Below are 16,597 nucleotides of genomic sequence, written 5' to 3' on the forward strand. Positions count from 1 at the left end.
TTAGATTTTCGAAGGATTGCTATAAGATCAAAACAAGTCTTGAATATAAACTTTAAAATTTAATTCTTCATACCTCCCTCTTTGAAAGCTTAACTATCAACCTTGGAAAAATGAAGAAAGAAGATCAAACTTTGCTGGATAAGGATCGAATTGCTGGTCTTCTTGGATGAATTGTCTTGATTCACCTTCAAAAGAAGTTCGCCTTCCACCAGCCTTTCAAAATCTGGAAATTATCCTCCAACACTTACTAAATTCTGGAAATTTAGCCTCCAATCTGCTGGATTTCACTCCTCAATCTGCTCCTCAATTTCGCACTTTAGAAGGGATGAATGAATGATTTGGATTTGAAACAATGCCCCCCTATTATATAGAGCGCTCACCCTCCTTTTCCCCAAGGCCGACTTGGCAAAAAGGGGTAAAAAATAAATAAAAACCTTTAAAAAAGGTGGCCGACTTGCCAATAAAGGCAAAATAATGCCTTTGAGTGCTCAATTTGTATTTTTAATTTTTTAAATTAATTATAATGCCTCCAAGGTGGAATTTTTTATTATTTCAAGGCCTAAAAATTAATTTATTAAATTAAATATGCCTTTATTAATGCGAATTTAATTTAATCCTACCAATTGTTTCAAACTTAGCAATTTTGATGATTTGAGGAATATCAATGTTTGATCGAGACCCAATGAAGATTGCTAGTAATTTCGCCCTGGACCCTCTGGAAGGGTCAAGAGCGATTTTTGCAATTTTGACCAAAATCTTCATTTTCTTCACTCCAAAATCTCCTGGAAGGCAAGCTTATGTTTGTTTTGGCCTAATCAAGGTATTGCATTTCAATTTTTAATCATTTCTCATGAGTAATTAGGTGAAAATGTAAATTTCGCCCTGGACCCTCTAGAAGGGTGAGGAGCGATTTTCTCATTCTAGGCCAGAATTCACCTTAGCTCAATCATTAAACTCCTCCAAGGCAATCTCCAGGGTCCATTTCCTTCCATCATTGGGTTAGCTCATCCAAATTTTGAAGGAAATAGTGCATTTAGGGGAATTTCGCTCTGGACCCTCTGGAAGGGTCAGGAGCGAAATTCACAATTGGGCTCAAATTGTTCATTTTCAAAGTTCAAAAACCACTTCAAGGCACTCCAAATAGGCCCTTTCATTGCATTCTAGACTTAGTTTTATTCAACTTAGGAGGAAAAGTGTGATTTTAGGGTTTTTCACCCTGGACCCTCTGGAAGGGTCAGGAGCGAATTTCCTCCTTAGGCTAATTCCTTCATCATTTTTTGTTGAATCCTTCACTCATCGCTAGGCAATATTCTTCTTTATTCACTCCACCCGAGTTTGTCCCATTTCTGCAAGGAAAAAATAGAGGTTTTTCAAATTTTCACCTTGGACCCTCTGGAAGGGCCAGGAGCGATTTTCTTCCCTGGCCTAGAATCATCAAGTTTTAGAAGCAAATCGTCACTCATCATGGTCTTAAAAGATTATTTCCACCTTGATGCATCTTTGCCTTAGCAAAACTCAGAAGGAATAGGTTGATTTTGTGATTTTTGCCCTGGGCCCTCTGCAAGGGTCAGGAGCGAATTTTCAGTTTTAGGCATATCCCTTCATTCCTTTAGCTTCAAATTACCTCTTAGGCATAAAACATCACGTCCTTCTCCCACCTAAGTCATGAATAGCAAGATTTTGTCTTGAATTTGCAAAAAAAGGGGAGGACTTGGAAATTTCGCTCTGGATCCTCTGGATCCTCTGGAAGGGTCAGGAGCGAATTTCCCTCTTGGCATCAAAACTTTCACTTTCAGCAATCCCACTTCACTTTAAGACAATCCAATCATCGTTATAAACCCATGCATAGGCTCAGCTTCGCTCAAACTTTGGAGGAAAAGATAGGTTTTAGAATTTTCGCCCTGGACCCTCAGCAAGGGTCAGGAGTGATTTTCCTTTTTTTGGGCTTGGTTGCTTCTTGTTGGCCATCAAATTATCTTCAAAGGATAAGACATACCTTTTCACATCCACTCCAACCATAAAAATCATTTTGACCTTGCAAGAAAAGGTGTTTTTGAGAATTTTGCAATTTTGACCAAAATGTTTCACTTTTCACCTTGAAACCTCTTTGCCAAGTAAGATTTCATCTTGTACTGTGCTATGAATAGGATTTCATGTCCAAGAAAACCAAAAAAATGTGTTTAAAAAGGAATTTCGCCTTGGACCCTCAAGAAGGGTCAGGAGTGAAATCGCCTTTCCTGGGCAAAACTCCTTCATTCTTTCATCTTCAAACAAGTTTGGGGGCTTCATCATGTTCATTTCGCCATTCATCATGTTTCTGACACTCCAATTCAACCAGGGTTAAGCAAAAACATCTCCCATAAAGATTCTCGCCTTGGGCCCTCTGGAAGGGTCAGGAGCGAATTTTAGGTTTTCAACAATGTCCTTCATCTTTTCAAGTTGAAACTTTCTCAGGCGGGTAAAGTGAGTTGTTCTTGTTCCATTCATGTCCAAAACTTGACCCTTTTTATTGCAAAACAAGAGATATTCAAAATTTCGCTCGGGACCCTCTGGAAGGGTCAAGAGCGAATTTACCCTCCTTGTCCAAAATTCATCTTTTCTCATGCTTTCAAACCTTCAAATGCATCAAATGAGGTCCAATTTTTCCTCCAAAATGACCTGCACATCACAATTTAGCCAAAGTCAGCAAAAAAATAAGCTCAAACAAAATTTTCGCCCTGGACCCTCTGGAAGGGTCAGGAGCGAAATCTTCATTCCAGGCTAAACTGCTCAATTTTTAAGTTTCAAACCACTTCACAAGGCAAAGTCAAATCATTTTCTAGGTTAAGAATATGTTTGCAATTTCATCTAAGGCAAGAAATAGTGTTTAGAATGAAATTCGCCCTGGACCCTCAGGAAGGGTCAGGAGCGAAAATCCTATTTCAGGCATCATCTTGCTCTCCAAAATCGATCAAATCCCTCTCCAGGCAAGAACACATAAATTCATCTTCAAACACGCCAAAACTTAGTCAAAATTATGAAGGAAATCCAATCTACAAAGAATTTCGCCCTGGACCCTTAGCAAGGGTCAGGAGCGAATTTGACATTTTCAAGCCCTTGATCCATTTCATTCCCTATTTAACTTGGCCGACTGGACTCCCTTTCTTCACTGACCACTCTTAGCTTACCCAGACTTAGAAACAAACTGGACCTTACCCAGGAAAACCCTCCTTCAATCTAGACCTGACCTGAGACTTGTCCTATCCCTGACCTAACCAATTTGACTCTCCTGAAAGGTATACCTCATTCCGACAATCTTGAATCTTCAGGTAAACTAACAATTTTCCAAAATTTGGTTAGACTTAACTTGAATGAAACCCTAAAACTGAGCTTCCAAGGTTCAGCCCTAATCCAACTAGCTCAGACAGACCACTCACTCACTCAAAATCTTAAAAGCAGAGAGAAAAACAAGCAAAGAGAAGGCAAAACCAAAACCAAAAGAGGGGGTCCCCATTCTAATGGGGCGATGTGTGAAATGGTCACAACAGGATGCAACTTTCTTTATGTTTTTAAATGCAAAATGATTTCTATATAGGCACTCATTGAGTGAGGTGCATTTTCATCTTCCAAAGCTAATTCGATTTCATTCATTTAATGTTTCTATATAGGCACTCATTGAGTGAGGTGCATTTTCATCTTCCAAAGCTAATTTGATTGCATTCATTTAATGTTTTGTATTTATCATTTTTTAAACTTTAAATGAGAGCATCCTTTTCAAAATTGTGGGGTCTTGGGAAAATCAATTTGCCATGAATTGACCCCTATATTGAATGCCTTGCATTCAATGCTTGGGATCAATCTTGGGCCTTGAAGTTCACATTTTAAATGTGTGTCCCCAGCTTACATCGTGGTAAGGTCTAATTATGCATCGATCAAAACATGTTCATCAAATTAAATGTTTTGAATTGAGGGTGGCATCATCCTTGCTCATCGCACCCATTAAATGGATTGCTACGTGTTTTAAACTCAAAGAAACATCATCTCTCAAATTGGAATTCATTGAAAGGTGTATCACAAGGCGAAGTTAGCCTAAGATGTGCTTTCTTTGCCAAGAGAGGTCTTAAAATTTCAAGTCATAGAGGTGCTACAGTCGGAGTTACAAGGGAATAGTGAAGGGTTTGGATGTAGGGTGTAGGGGGTAGTTAAGGGGTTGACGGTAGTTGAGGATAGGTAGGCTAAGATGGGATTGGGGTTAGTGAGGGTAGAAAGGAAGGTGAATTAGGATAGGATCGGGGTAAGAGGTGGGTAGGCTGAGATGGAAGGAAGGATAGATGAGGGGTAGAGGGTGTAGGGATGGGAAGTTAGAAAGTGGGAAGTGTTTGGAAATGAAAAGGTAGAAGATATAGGTGAGATAGTAATGATAGGTGAAGGTAGGGAAGGGTAGGAAAGGGAAATGGAAGAGTTGAAATGAGGGAAGGGATAGAAGATGTAGGAATGGAAAGTATGAAATCTAGGATGGATGGAGAATGGGAGAAGGTGAAGTGGAAGGATGAAAAGATGGAGGGGTTGTGCAATGAAGAAGCGATCGGGCTTGGGCACCCACTAGCAGTGCTGGGAGAGGTAGATTGGAAGCTTGGTTGGGCAAAGGAAGTGTTGTGTCTTACTTCATCCTAAAGAGAGAGAGCCTTGACTTGATCAACTCCTAGCCACCTGAGATACTACACGTCTTCTAAAGCAAAGGCAAATAGCCAAAGACACAACAACTAATCTAGAAGGCAAAAAAGTTTGCAATTTTTTATTCTGGGTTTTCAGAGAGCTTCGCAATGATGATACATGCATCGCATTCAGATGAGGTTCACATTCTTACTATTTTTAGTAAGTTGGGGTTTGGCTAACTCGATGGTACAGTTTTACTGAGCTTTCCAAGCTCTTTCTGTGGGTGCGAAGATCATGCTTTTCGGAGCAGTATTTCATGACTTCTATTTTTAGTAAGTAGTAGTTTGAGTGTTGCTATTTTTGGCAGCCTTGGACAAGGTCCTGATCTAGTTCAGTTTAGTGGTTTTCATTGCTCAACTTCATCCTTGATTTTGATGATAATCAGTAGTGGAGTTAAAAGTTATTTAATTAAATATAATTTCCTTATCCTAAGGTTTAATATTTAATTATTTTAAAACTAATTAATTTTATTGAGAATTGTACATAATGTTGTTTTCCTAAGTCTGCTAGGCGAAATATTTATTTTATGAAGGGGGATGCCAAAAAGTGAATGTGGAGACATTATTTTATTTAATAGTGTATTTGCATGCCAAAAAATCGTGGTCTTTTCCCTCTAGGTGTGTGTTTGACTTATGAGTGGGACGCCATACTTGGGTCCACCTTGGGGAAATGAAATGCAAATTGAAGGGGGTGAATTTGGCGGTAATTTGGATTTGAATTTGAATTTCAGACTGGGAAATCTATAAATACAGGTGCTTGGCCTCTCATTTGGTTATCTAGAGAATTTACACTGTTATGCTATCAGAATGACTCCAGACTTCTTCGAGGGTGAAAACCTCCTAGAGTATCCTATGCAGTTTCGAGTGTGAGACATCACTCCTAGTTATGGTTCGATTTTGTTGGGTTGCTTGGTTGTTTCCTGTGGATTGTGTTTTGTGTGGATTTGGAGAGTTTGTTTGCTGTTGTGATTTTTTGGTGTTGTTGGACGTGGTGGCTGAAGCATTATTTCGTTCATATCTCCCTGCCTGTTGATCATTACATTCTGGGTATTGGCTCTATCCAACCGTACTCCCTGGGTGATATAACTCACCAATTTGCAGATTGGGATGTGGTGATTCTGATTTTTAGCCACAAATCAAAATCTACAGCAGGTCGTACCATTTGGGAGGTGCCTCGAGTTGCGTGCATCATTCCTGAATCTTCCACATTGCTGATTTGAGGTTTGGAGATTGATCGCCTATGTCATTTCTTTCATTTGTTTCAGCTTTGGTGTGATTTGGTGTAGATTTGAGTGAGTTGTGAGTTTTTTGGTGTTGCCTAGTGTGGCTGGTTCTAGGTGTCATTGATTTTCAGTTTCAGAATAGCAAGTAGTGTTTATGTTGTGTGATTTTGGATAGCTTGAGATCTGCACTTAACTTCTTATCTATTCTCATATCTCTATTTGTAAGATTGTTTCAGTAGTACTGATCAATCATTCTTATTGTTTCTTATTTATAATTCCCACTGTGCAAGTGGAAGAGGATGGCATAGCCGCCTTCTTGTTTGTAATTCAGTTTGTAACTTTTGTCCTCCCACCGAGTAAGTGGTTGAGTGATATTGTCCTCCCATTGAAATATGCGGTGGAGTGATAGTTCCTATGTATTGTCCTCCAGTTGAAATATGCAGTAGAGTGATAGTTTCTATGTATTGTCCTCACGCAGAAATATGCGGTAGAGTGATTGTGTCGAAATTCCTTGTTTTCTTTAGCTGGTTCATTGCCAAGTAGTTTAGTTTTTATCCTGCTAGATAAGAAGAAGGGGTTGGCATGCCGCCTCTGCATTGTAATTTCAATTCAGTTTATGGTGCTAAAGGTCCCCAGAACACTGTATGCTCTCACCCTCCCAGATTGGGCTCTCGGTGGTCAGATTGTGGAAGGGTTACTTTCAGTGGTATTGTGATTATCTTTCCTAACCTTAACGGGTACATTGTAGTGTTTGATCTGTTTAAAAATATAAAAAAATTAAGGGGGATATTACACTGTATGCTAGTCCTCTCTTCCAACTTATTTAATTATTATTTTTCTTCAATTGTTAATAGATGTGTGTTCTCTTTCACTTACAGTATGGATTCAATGAAACCAAGCGTTGATGGTGCAGTCTAATATACTAAGTTTACAAAAGTTGTTGAGGGTGTAGTCCAATATACTAAATTAGCTTACTCATTAACCCCTTAATGAGAACGAGAAGCTTGCAGATATTATGGTGGCAGCGCATGAAGAGGAACATTATCTCACTGGATTATCTCCATATTTATGTGTAATTGCTATATCCAAAGAAATCTTGGCATGTCCATGATTGAAATAGGTAGAAAGTAGTAGGTAATCAGCCAAGTAATCCTTGGAGTCCCATGTAAAGCTTGATGTTTGGGAGAAAATTCCCAATGGTAAAGGGCACTAGTTTGACATTCAAACATAAAGATTTGAGTTGGTTACCCTTGATGTGTTTTTCATGCACATGCAAACACATAATAAAATACCCAAAGTATCTTATTTTCTCTTGAACAAAGTTACTCAAATATTGAAGATTCTCTTAAGGATCACTTGAGACAACTCCAAGGTTTTGGTATGTTGAGTCGTGACATGTGGATAAGCTTGTTGGTTTCATGTGATTATGCTGGAATCACGAGGGGACTTACGTTGAATTGTTGAATGCTGGAATTGCTGGAATTTGATCATCTGATGTTGCGATCTTGTGATGCTTTTTATCCTAAACTAGCTTGAGTTGAAAAAAGGGCAAAAGGAAAGGATTTAGGAAGCCTACTCTAATCCTAAGAATGCAAGAGAATGGGTGAATGATTAGTTGGAATCCTACTGGGCGAGGTCTCACCATCAACTTGAACAATTTGATACAAGCTCAGTGCAATCTTCTAAGGGATAATTCAAAGATATTCAAATTATTATCATCAAACATTGATCGCCATTCAAGTTAATGCATAAACAATGGATGTATAACAATTTGAAGTTAAGCTCATATCATTCCAACCGACCACACAAGGCACACTTACAATCAACAAGAGGCTAGCGGTATGGACTAAACAGATCCCACATAAACGCATTCAACAAATTCATCCATTCCGTCTAATTATTCATCTAACATGAAGATCCAACAAGAAACCATGCACTTGTAAAGAAACAACACATTCCACCATAACTTCAATGAAAAGGAAGTTTATTTACAACTTTGGCAACAATTTTTGCCTTATCCTCCTACTCTACTCTAGCTTCTATCTGCTATCAAACTATTCTCTATTCTATTCTTCTAAAACTATCTATTAACTATCAATCCTTACAAATGAAGAGCTTGAGCTTTTTATAGAGAGCTCTTTACAATGAATGGCAAGGATCAAACCCAATCAATGGCTAAGATTTTACAATGAAACCCTAATTAGGGTTTGTTACAACAAACTCTATTCTGGCCAATGAAATAATTGCAACACTTTGACACATGTGATCTCTAGAATATTCGACCAATGGATAACGGGGGTAGGTGCCTCAAAGTTTGTGCTATCATGGATGAGTCAAGTACATTGCATCTAGATATGCTGATGTGGAACTTCTTGATTTGGTGAGCAATAACTGCAATGCCACCTCTACTTGCTCTTTTAGACTTGATTCATCATCATGAAGGGATGTTGAGAGATATCTCTTGAAACTCAACATTTCAAGTTCGCTCAAAGTAATGGTGATGGGAAGCATTGATGTAGCTAAGTCATTCCTCCATCCTCGCCTGCTTGCCTTGGGGTGAGTGTATGATTTCTCATTTGCACTCCTTTGATCTCTTCATGTCTCCATGGTGTGGTGAGAGTTGGGATTCCTCTTGGGCATTCTCGTGCTTGTAGATGAAGTTTTTCCCTTTTGCATGGTGGTGTAGATCTTACAATCTTCTGCCTTTTTCTTTGCAATCACTATCCTTGATGTTTTTGTATGTACCAATGAAGTTTTCCTCTTTAGAACACTTGTTTTTATCTTCTTCCAACGTGATCCCCTTGATTTCTTTCTTCATTTCCTACAAAACAAACAAATGAGCATCAAACACACATGACATATAGCCTCTATAATCTCTTAATTTGATCTGATTTTATGTGATTTGCAGATTTGATAAGAGCATTTAGAGAAAATTTGCTCTCATGAAGGAGAAATTGAAGTGTTTTTCGCTCCTAGAGAGGAGCACTTGAAGTAGATTTCGCTCCAAGGAAGGAGCACTTGAAGTTCGCTCCAACCTTGATGCACTTGAAGTTCACTCCAAATGGTGTGCACATGAAGTTACTCTCAAATCTCGCCTTTAATCATCATCTTAACTCATAATCATTCATTCCTAAGCATCAAATCGGATCAGGGCAATGATCTTATAAACAATCTCATCTTCTCTTGGGCAAATAAGGCAAATTTACTCTCAATTAGGAGCACCCTAAGTGAACTTCACTCCATGATCCATGTACTTGAAGTTCGCCCCAATTTGCATGCACTTGAAGTTCGCTCCAATTTGCATACACTTGAAGTGAATTTCAAATCAAAAAATAAACTTGTTCTCAATCATTTCATTGTTTCATCGATTCAAACCTTCATTCACGAAAACATGTCAAACTTACCTCATGGAAGGCCTAAAGGAAAATTCGCTCCTATCAAAGAGCATATGAAGTGAAATTCGCTCCTAGGAAGGAGCACTTGAAGTGATCTTCAAATCAAAATCATGTTCACTATCTTCACTCATGATAACTCAAAAGCTCTAATTTGCACTCAAACAATGCTTCTAAGGCAAATTCGCTCCAAAAGTGATGCACATGAAGTTTGCTCCTGAGGTCATGCACGTGAAGTTGGCTCCTGAGGTCATGCACCTAAAGTGAATTTCAAATTAAAACTCTAACTCTCCTTTGCTCACTTTCACTCACTCTCTAAACTCTAATGTGTCATACCATGCTCAACATGAAGTCTTAGGAGGAATTTCACTTTGAGGCTTGAGCACATGAAGTTTGCTCCAAATCACATGAACATGAAGTTCACTCCAGCATTGATGCACTTGAAGTGGATTGAAACTTGACTGTTTTCTCGCTCACCCTCCTTCATTCCATTCATTCAATTTGATGAAACTAGGCTCATGGGGCATTCTAGAAACAATTTCGCTCTTAACTAAGGGCACTTGAAGTGAATTTTGCTCCTCAAGAGGAGCACTTGAAATTTTTTGCCCTCAACCTTGAGCACTTGAAGTAGCTTAAAAACGCACCTTTGGGTTGAATCTTATTACTTCATGCCTTAGTTTATGCTTCTATATTCTATAAGACCTCAAAAATCACCTTGAATGATTTCACCTTCAACTTGAGGCAAAAAGAGTGAAATTCGCTTTGAGAGAGGATACTAGTTAAATTTTGCCTCTAGAAGTCACCTCTCACTGTAACATATATAAGTCACCTGGATGATCAAGGAAACACCTGTGTTGTTGATTAGACTTGTAAAGTTATTTCAATTTTAATTAAAGAACAAGTTATGAACTATGAATGCTATATATGGATATGAGGAATTATGTCAATGTCTAATAATTTTGATTTTTATCTGCAAGTCTGAAGGAGAGAGATCATTTAATATTTTCTATGTCTTCTCCAAATGAATTCAATTGGCATATATATCATTTAGGCAACCGGTCAATTGGTGTATTGACCGGTCAGGCATGACCGATCAATGTGCCCATTGATCGGTGCCTTTACAATTATACCATTAACACAATGCTGATTATCGGTTCAAAAACCCCCGATAGCATATTGTAATATCATAATATAATGACTGATCAATTTAATGAATCGGTTCATATAAACACCGATGATTCAAAGTGCATGATGAATATAATCCAACCGGTGCATTTGTTAACCAATGTTAATGCCAAATGAAGCGGTGTATTCATTAAACCTGATAACAAATATGCCCAATATAATTAAGCCTGATAACAGATGTGAGTCGGTGCCAATGTTTATGCATCCGATAGCAAGTATGTAATATAAATCAGACATGAAGCATGTAGATAAATAATAGAACAAGGAAGGTTAGGAAGATCTTATCTTGCATAAGCTACCATGCATTAACAAGACTTGATTAATACCTCTTCAATGCAAAGGCTACTAGCTAAGGGCTCTAACACTACCCTGGAAAGCAGAAAAAAGTGAGGGTCCCAATTTGCAATGGGCGATGTGTGAATACCTCACAACAGTTACATTTTTAAAGCTTATCAGTCTAGTTCAGATTGAAGAACATTAAATGCACTTATGTGGCAACAAGAAGATATTGTGCCACTTAGCTTTTGTTAGTTGAAAATAGATATTTTGTGTGTATGGGCGTGAGTAGAAAATGCAATTCTTTTGTGGAGTATTTACATAGGAAAGAAGCCAATCTAGGTATTTATTGGATAATTGGGGATCATGGGAAAAGGAGATTGCAACTTATTTAACTTGATGCAACTTTTTAACTTCGGAAAACAAGTTGCAAGCTAATTGTTTAGGAAATCAATTTCTTTTGTGTGTATATATATATATATATATATTATTTTGCATTATTCACTTCCATTATTAGTTCTAGTTTCTATTCAATTTGTGTAGACACTAGATTTGAAAAACATTGGTTGCATTTTTTAGAGTTGAGTTTCTATGATTGTGCTAGAATATATGAATGGTCAAACTGTATTCTGGTCCTCTCTTCAGTTTCTTTTATTATACTTGTTCTTCGATTCTTAATAGATGTGTGTTCTCTTTCATTTACAGTATGGATTCAAAGAAACCAAGCTTTGATGATGTAGTCCAATATACTAAGTTTACAAAAGTCGTTGAGGGTGATCAAGTTGCACGGAGAGGTGCAGCAATCGGAGATATGCCTGAGAGGATGATGTCTGAAGAAACTCGAGCAGCTCTTCCTGGAGTTTTGCGTGAAATATTAGCCAATCGAGTTTGCAAGTATCTTCTACGTTCCACACTCTGAAATAAAACTTATTATCCATTTATCCAATTTCTTTGCTAATTCTGTTTTCTTTCAAGTTTTTTATAAAGGCTAGACAAGAAGAATGTTGGTTGCATTTTAAAACTTGAGTTCCTATGTGCACACCAGAATACAGCAATGGTCGCTTGGTGCGATCTTATCAGCGTTAGTGCACCGGATCCCATAAGAACTCCGCAGTTTAAAACGCTTGGACCAGAGCAGTACTGGGACGGGTGACCTCCCAGGAAGTCCTGGTGTTGTACACTTTTCAAATGTGCGTTTGAGCTCTGAGCCTCATCAGCTCAAAACCAAATATATATATTTTTTTCCATATCCTATTTTCAAAATTTTCATGAACTGTTTGTGGCTGGGTGTTCTCTTTTTCATTACCAATTTCTGGCCTTCCATTAATTATTTTTGTGGAGTTATTGATATTTTGCATGAATCTAATTAAAACTGAGATTTTTCTTTTGGTAATTTTGTTAATACAGATGGTCACAAATTCTCCAATCTTTGCAAAATTTTGCAAAAGAAAAGTTGTCTGCAAGAAAACTAAATTCAAAGGCACTTGCAACTGCAGTAGCTGCTTCAAAGGTGGCATCAGCACCTGAGGATGAGTTAAAAATTGTTATTGATCAGATTGCAACAAATATGAATGGTGTATACTTTTTATCTTCTGTAGGGAACAACGAGTTGGATCCTTTCAGGTATATTGCTGGATATTCACTATTCTACTCTCCTATATTACTTAAATGCCAGAGTATTTACAGTCATAAGTGAATGCATTTCTTTGATGCAGAAATGTTGTGATTGAACTTCTCTCAAAGGACACTAGCAGAGCTATTCGTAAGATGGACATAACAAAGGCATCTAAGAAAGCGCTTGGAAGAGAAGTATCTAAATCTGTCTACAGTAAGGTGAGGACTGTGTAAACATATTTGTTCAATCTTTTGGGTTATCAACTTATCTGATCTAAATTTTCAGCATGTGCAAATTGTATTGGCTTTCAAGTGATGATTGGATCTTTTTCAACATAAATGACCAGTACACATTAACGTTACTGCCAATCTAACAACTGTAACTTGCATATTGCTTGTTGGGAAAGAGGGGTACAGATTTTGAAAATCACAATAGATTAAGGTTGACATAAAACTCTTCTGCTTCTGTGATAACTACCATATCTATCTGCTAAAGTTCTTACGAAAATCTTAGTAAAGAGATATATGGTTGTCATCATGCAAATGGCACAGATAAAGTGAGGCTGATAAATACTTTAAAGTTAATCTTAATGATGTCAAGGGCAGATCTGCTAGATAGGAGATTAAGTTATTAGGGAAGATTCATATGTTCTGAACAGTTATTTTGCTAACCTTCAACCCTTGAAAACTCTCATACACATCAAAAATTTGATAAATCTGTCCCTGTTGTTCTACACCAAACTATCTTTTCACGTAATTTTATTGATGCACATTTGGTGACCAAGAGGGGCCTTGCAAGAAAGGAGTGCAATGGCTTTAATTTCATTTTTGCACATGGATATACCATTCCTTGCACACAGAAAGTGAGGTAGCTTAGTATTAATTTAGGGGAGCACAAGATGCATGAAGATTTCTATGTGGTTAACCTGGGAGAAACAAACATGGTTTTGGGTGTGCAATGGCTATACTCCCTTGAGGATTTTACTCAAAAGCACTGAAGGACTACTTGCCAAATCAAATGCGTAGTGAGTAAATTTGCCAAAAATTTGTCAGTATGACTCACCGAATTTTGGTGAAAAATTTGCCAAGCTTTTGGCCAAAACTTGGCAAGTTTGTGCCAAAAACTCGTCTGCTCAGGAAAAAAGGCCCATAGCTAGCAAAAAGGGTATTCTATTTTCATTTTTGGTCCTCCTTTTTGTTGTCCAAGGCAAGTAAACTCTCACAACCATCAAGTGCGCCATTTACAACAATTTTTTATCGATGAGAGAAGATTAGATTTTGGTGAATTTCGAAGGCAAATTGGAATCACAGGTAGGTTTTAAATTTTTCATTTTCTTTGGTTTTTTGACATTATATTTCATTTTTGCTGCATCTAGGCTTAAAAGAAATCATCAATGCTATACTAAGTACCGAGTAGTATGTTTAGACTTAAATTCCATAAAACAAGATCCATCACCCTTTTCAGTCATTTTTTTCTGATTTCTTCATTATTTTCATTGTTTTTCATCCTCGACATTTTTTTTAATTTTAATACTTTTTTTTTCGAAGAAAATGTTTAAAATCTTTAAATTAGCTTAATTTTTACTATCTTTAACTAATATAGGCTTTTATTTAATTAAAAAATTAAATCAGATGAAGATGCACTTTAGGTCATAGTGGGCTCTCTTCGTGGTCCACAATTTGCGTGGCACTTCCTCTCCTCTTTTCATGATTGCAATAGCCCATGAGCTAGCTTATTTATAAGTTTTCTAGAGTGCTGCGCCCCCTTTAGCTTCAGAGTTAGGGTTTTAGGTTTAATTTTTAGTCTTTTATATTCTCTCCTCTCCACCGTACCCTAGCTCCTTCCCCTTCCACACTGACCCTCTCCCCCACCTCTGCTTCCCCACTTTGAGGACAGCAGTGTCCACCCCAGAGGGTAACGTCCCCATGGATTTTTCTGCATCTGCAAGGCCAAATGGAGACAGACCCCTATTATAGGGGTGTTGCCCAAAGGGATGGTGGGTGGATGTTTCATCCTTGCCTCCATCCAAACTTGCCCATCACCCCTCACGCCCTAGGATTTCCCTGTTCCTGTAAATGGGGATATTAATTACCCTAGGAATGCATCTCTGGAGAACGCTGATGTGTTTGACTTTTTAAAAGCTGGTAAAAGCTAAATGAACATAACTATACACTATCTTATTTTAAATTCTCTGTTTACCAGAAACGGGACGGCACCCTACCGTTTCCCGTTTCAATCCTTCAGAAACTGGTTTCTCAGCGGTGCCAGACATTTAGGAATGTTTTTTTTTACTTTTTCTAAATATTCATCTAAAATTTCTGTTTTTCAAATGTTCACCAAACAATGTGGATTTTTCAACTTTCTAAATATACACACGGGAGTTGGGAGTTCGATTTTTGAACAGTTTTTTCTAAAACAAATTATGAAATTATGAAATAAATTTTACAAATTATTTTAAGTCAAAAAGATTACTATAATTTTTGGTTTTTTTAAATTAATTTAGAAAGTAATTTACATAATATAAATTATTTTAGAAATAAATATTCTATATAAATTTACTTGTAATTAGAATGTATTTTACGAATTTGAATACGCATATACATACATACATATATATACACGCGTTTCTTATATACAACCTTTAAATTTTCTAGTTTCTGTTTCTATTTTGTTTCTCATTTCTGGTTTCTGGCAACATAGGTTATATGTGAATTTTAATAACTATCAAAATCTAGCTAAAGTTGGCAAGTTTATTATGCATGCTAGCCACAGACCATATATGTTCAAAATTAGCGTATTGCAGGATGTGGAGACAAATTTCAAATCAATCCCATATCATATGTTAATGGGCTTCAGGGAGATTCTAATTTATATTTTCGTCATTGATAAATGTTTGAAGGCTCAGCCTTGTCTCAAACACTGTTATACTTCTTAGTCGTCCAACCATGTTTGTCGATCAAAATAAACTTTGAAATATCTTCTCAAACGCGCACATGCAGAGGATAGTAAATACTTTTTTTAATTGGAGTAAGCAATCTCAGATTACAAAGATGAATAGAGAAACAAGAAAGTTCTTCTTGTTGCTGTGTGTTTTGATAGTAAAAGCTTCTTGTTTTGTGACTTGAGTTTGTAAATTGCTAGCTGGTACAGTTCTTTCGCACATTATGAGTTCAAGTCTACTTATAATGAATATTATGCTTTCTACTCTGTTTTGTGACCCTAAATTGTATTTTAACCATAGGGTATTTCGCTTCTTAATCTAAATCATACACAATGATGAAGTTTGTGAGAATTGGATACAACCGGCATTTAATCTATATTTACCATTAAGTAATGCCACTAATCTACAAGAGAGAGTTTAAAATATAGAATTGAATCCACTACCATGGTGAGATTTGATGAATCCGAAACTAAGGTTGCTCCTAGCATGGTAAACATAAGCTGTTACCTTTACTATAGTGATACTTTATGATCTAGGAAAATATATGTCGTGTTTTTCTCTACTTTAGCAGAATCCAAAGATTGAACTTTGTTTTCCTGTCAGAATCAAAAACTACTTATGGGTTAATAGATTATTCCTGGAAATAGACTCTTATATGTTACCAGCTTACCACTCATATATCACTTTCAGTTGATTGCACTAATATACTGTTTTTCGTTCCAAATTGGAAAAGAAATAACTGAAACTATCCATTCTATTGTGATATGTTTGTTTTATTCAAATATAGGTGATGAAAGAGCTATGCACATGGACCGGAGATGGTTGGGTGTTGAAAACAGGAGAGTGAAGACAGATCTGGCATTCTGCTCACTAGAGTATCTATTGGATAACAACAGGTCAACTAAAACAGAGTGCATAAACTGCACAATAGCCCTTTATTATTGACTGTATATAATCAAATTCATGTCGAATATTATTCAAGAAGGGTTGAATCACTGTGAAATTGCTTCTTATATTGTGTACCATTATACCGCTTACAGAAGATTGGTGAATCCCATTACAAGTTTGAGCTTGTTAGACGTTCTCTTGAAGAGTTGTTGAGTATCTTGGACATGTTCATTATCGAGGATGAAGATGTGAGAAGAAAATGGAAAGGAATCATCAAAATTCTTTTAAATAAAAATCGTCAAGTTATATTGTTTATTAATCAATTGCTAATGTTTGGCTAAAAGAACGTGCTTATTTAATGGTAAATATTTGGATGATATAAT

General features: G+C 37.0%; 1 protein-coding gene and 1 pseudogene across 5 annotated transcripts in view; both read left to right on the forward strand.

Moving 5' to 3' along the window:
• Positions 1 to 16,597, forward strand: part of LOC131037266 (uncharacterized) — a 207,691-nt gene extending 191,094 nt beyond the window's left edge. For 4 of the 5 annotated variants that reach the window (XM_057969339.2, XM_057969337.2, XM_057969340.2 and 1 more), the window contains exons 9-12: positions 11,476 to 11,664; positions 12,178 to 12,393; positions 12,486 to 12,603; positions 16,114 to 16,597. In XM_057969339.2, the coding sequence (XP_057825322.2) occupies positions 11,476 to 11,664; positions 12,178 to 12,393; positions 12,486 to 12,603; positions 16,114 to 16,173 (583 nt within the window). In that variant the 3' untranslated portion in view covers positions 16,174 to 16,597. The remainder of the gene's footprint in view (positions 1 to 11,475; positions 11,665 to 12,177; positions 12,394 to 12,485; positions 12,604 to 16,113) is intronic. The other variant, XM_057969341.2, reaches the window with a different exon arrangement.
• Positions 11,834 to 11,952, forward strand: LOC131037279 (5S ribosomal RNA; annotated as a pseudogene).

This window comes from Cryptomeria japonica, chromosome 5, assembly GCF_030272615.1.
Source record: "Cryptomeria japonica chromosome 5, Sugi_1.0, whole genome shotgun sequence".
NCBI lineage: Eukaryota > Viridiplantae > Streptophyta > Pinopsida > Cupressales > Cupressaceae > Cryptomeria > Cryptomeria japonica.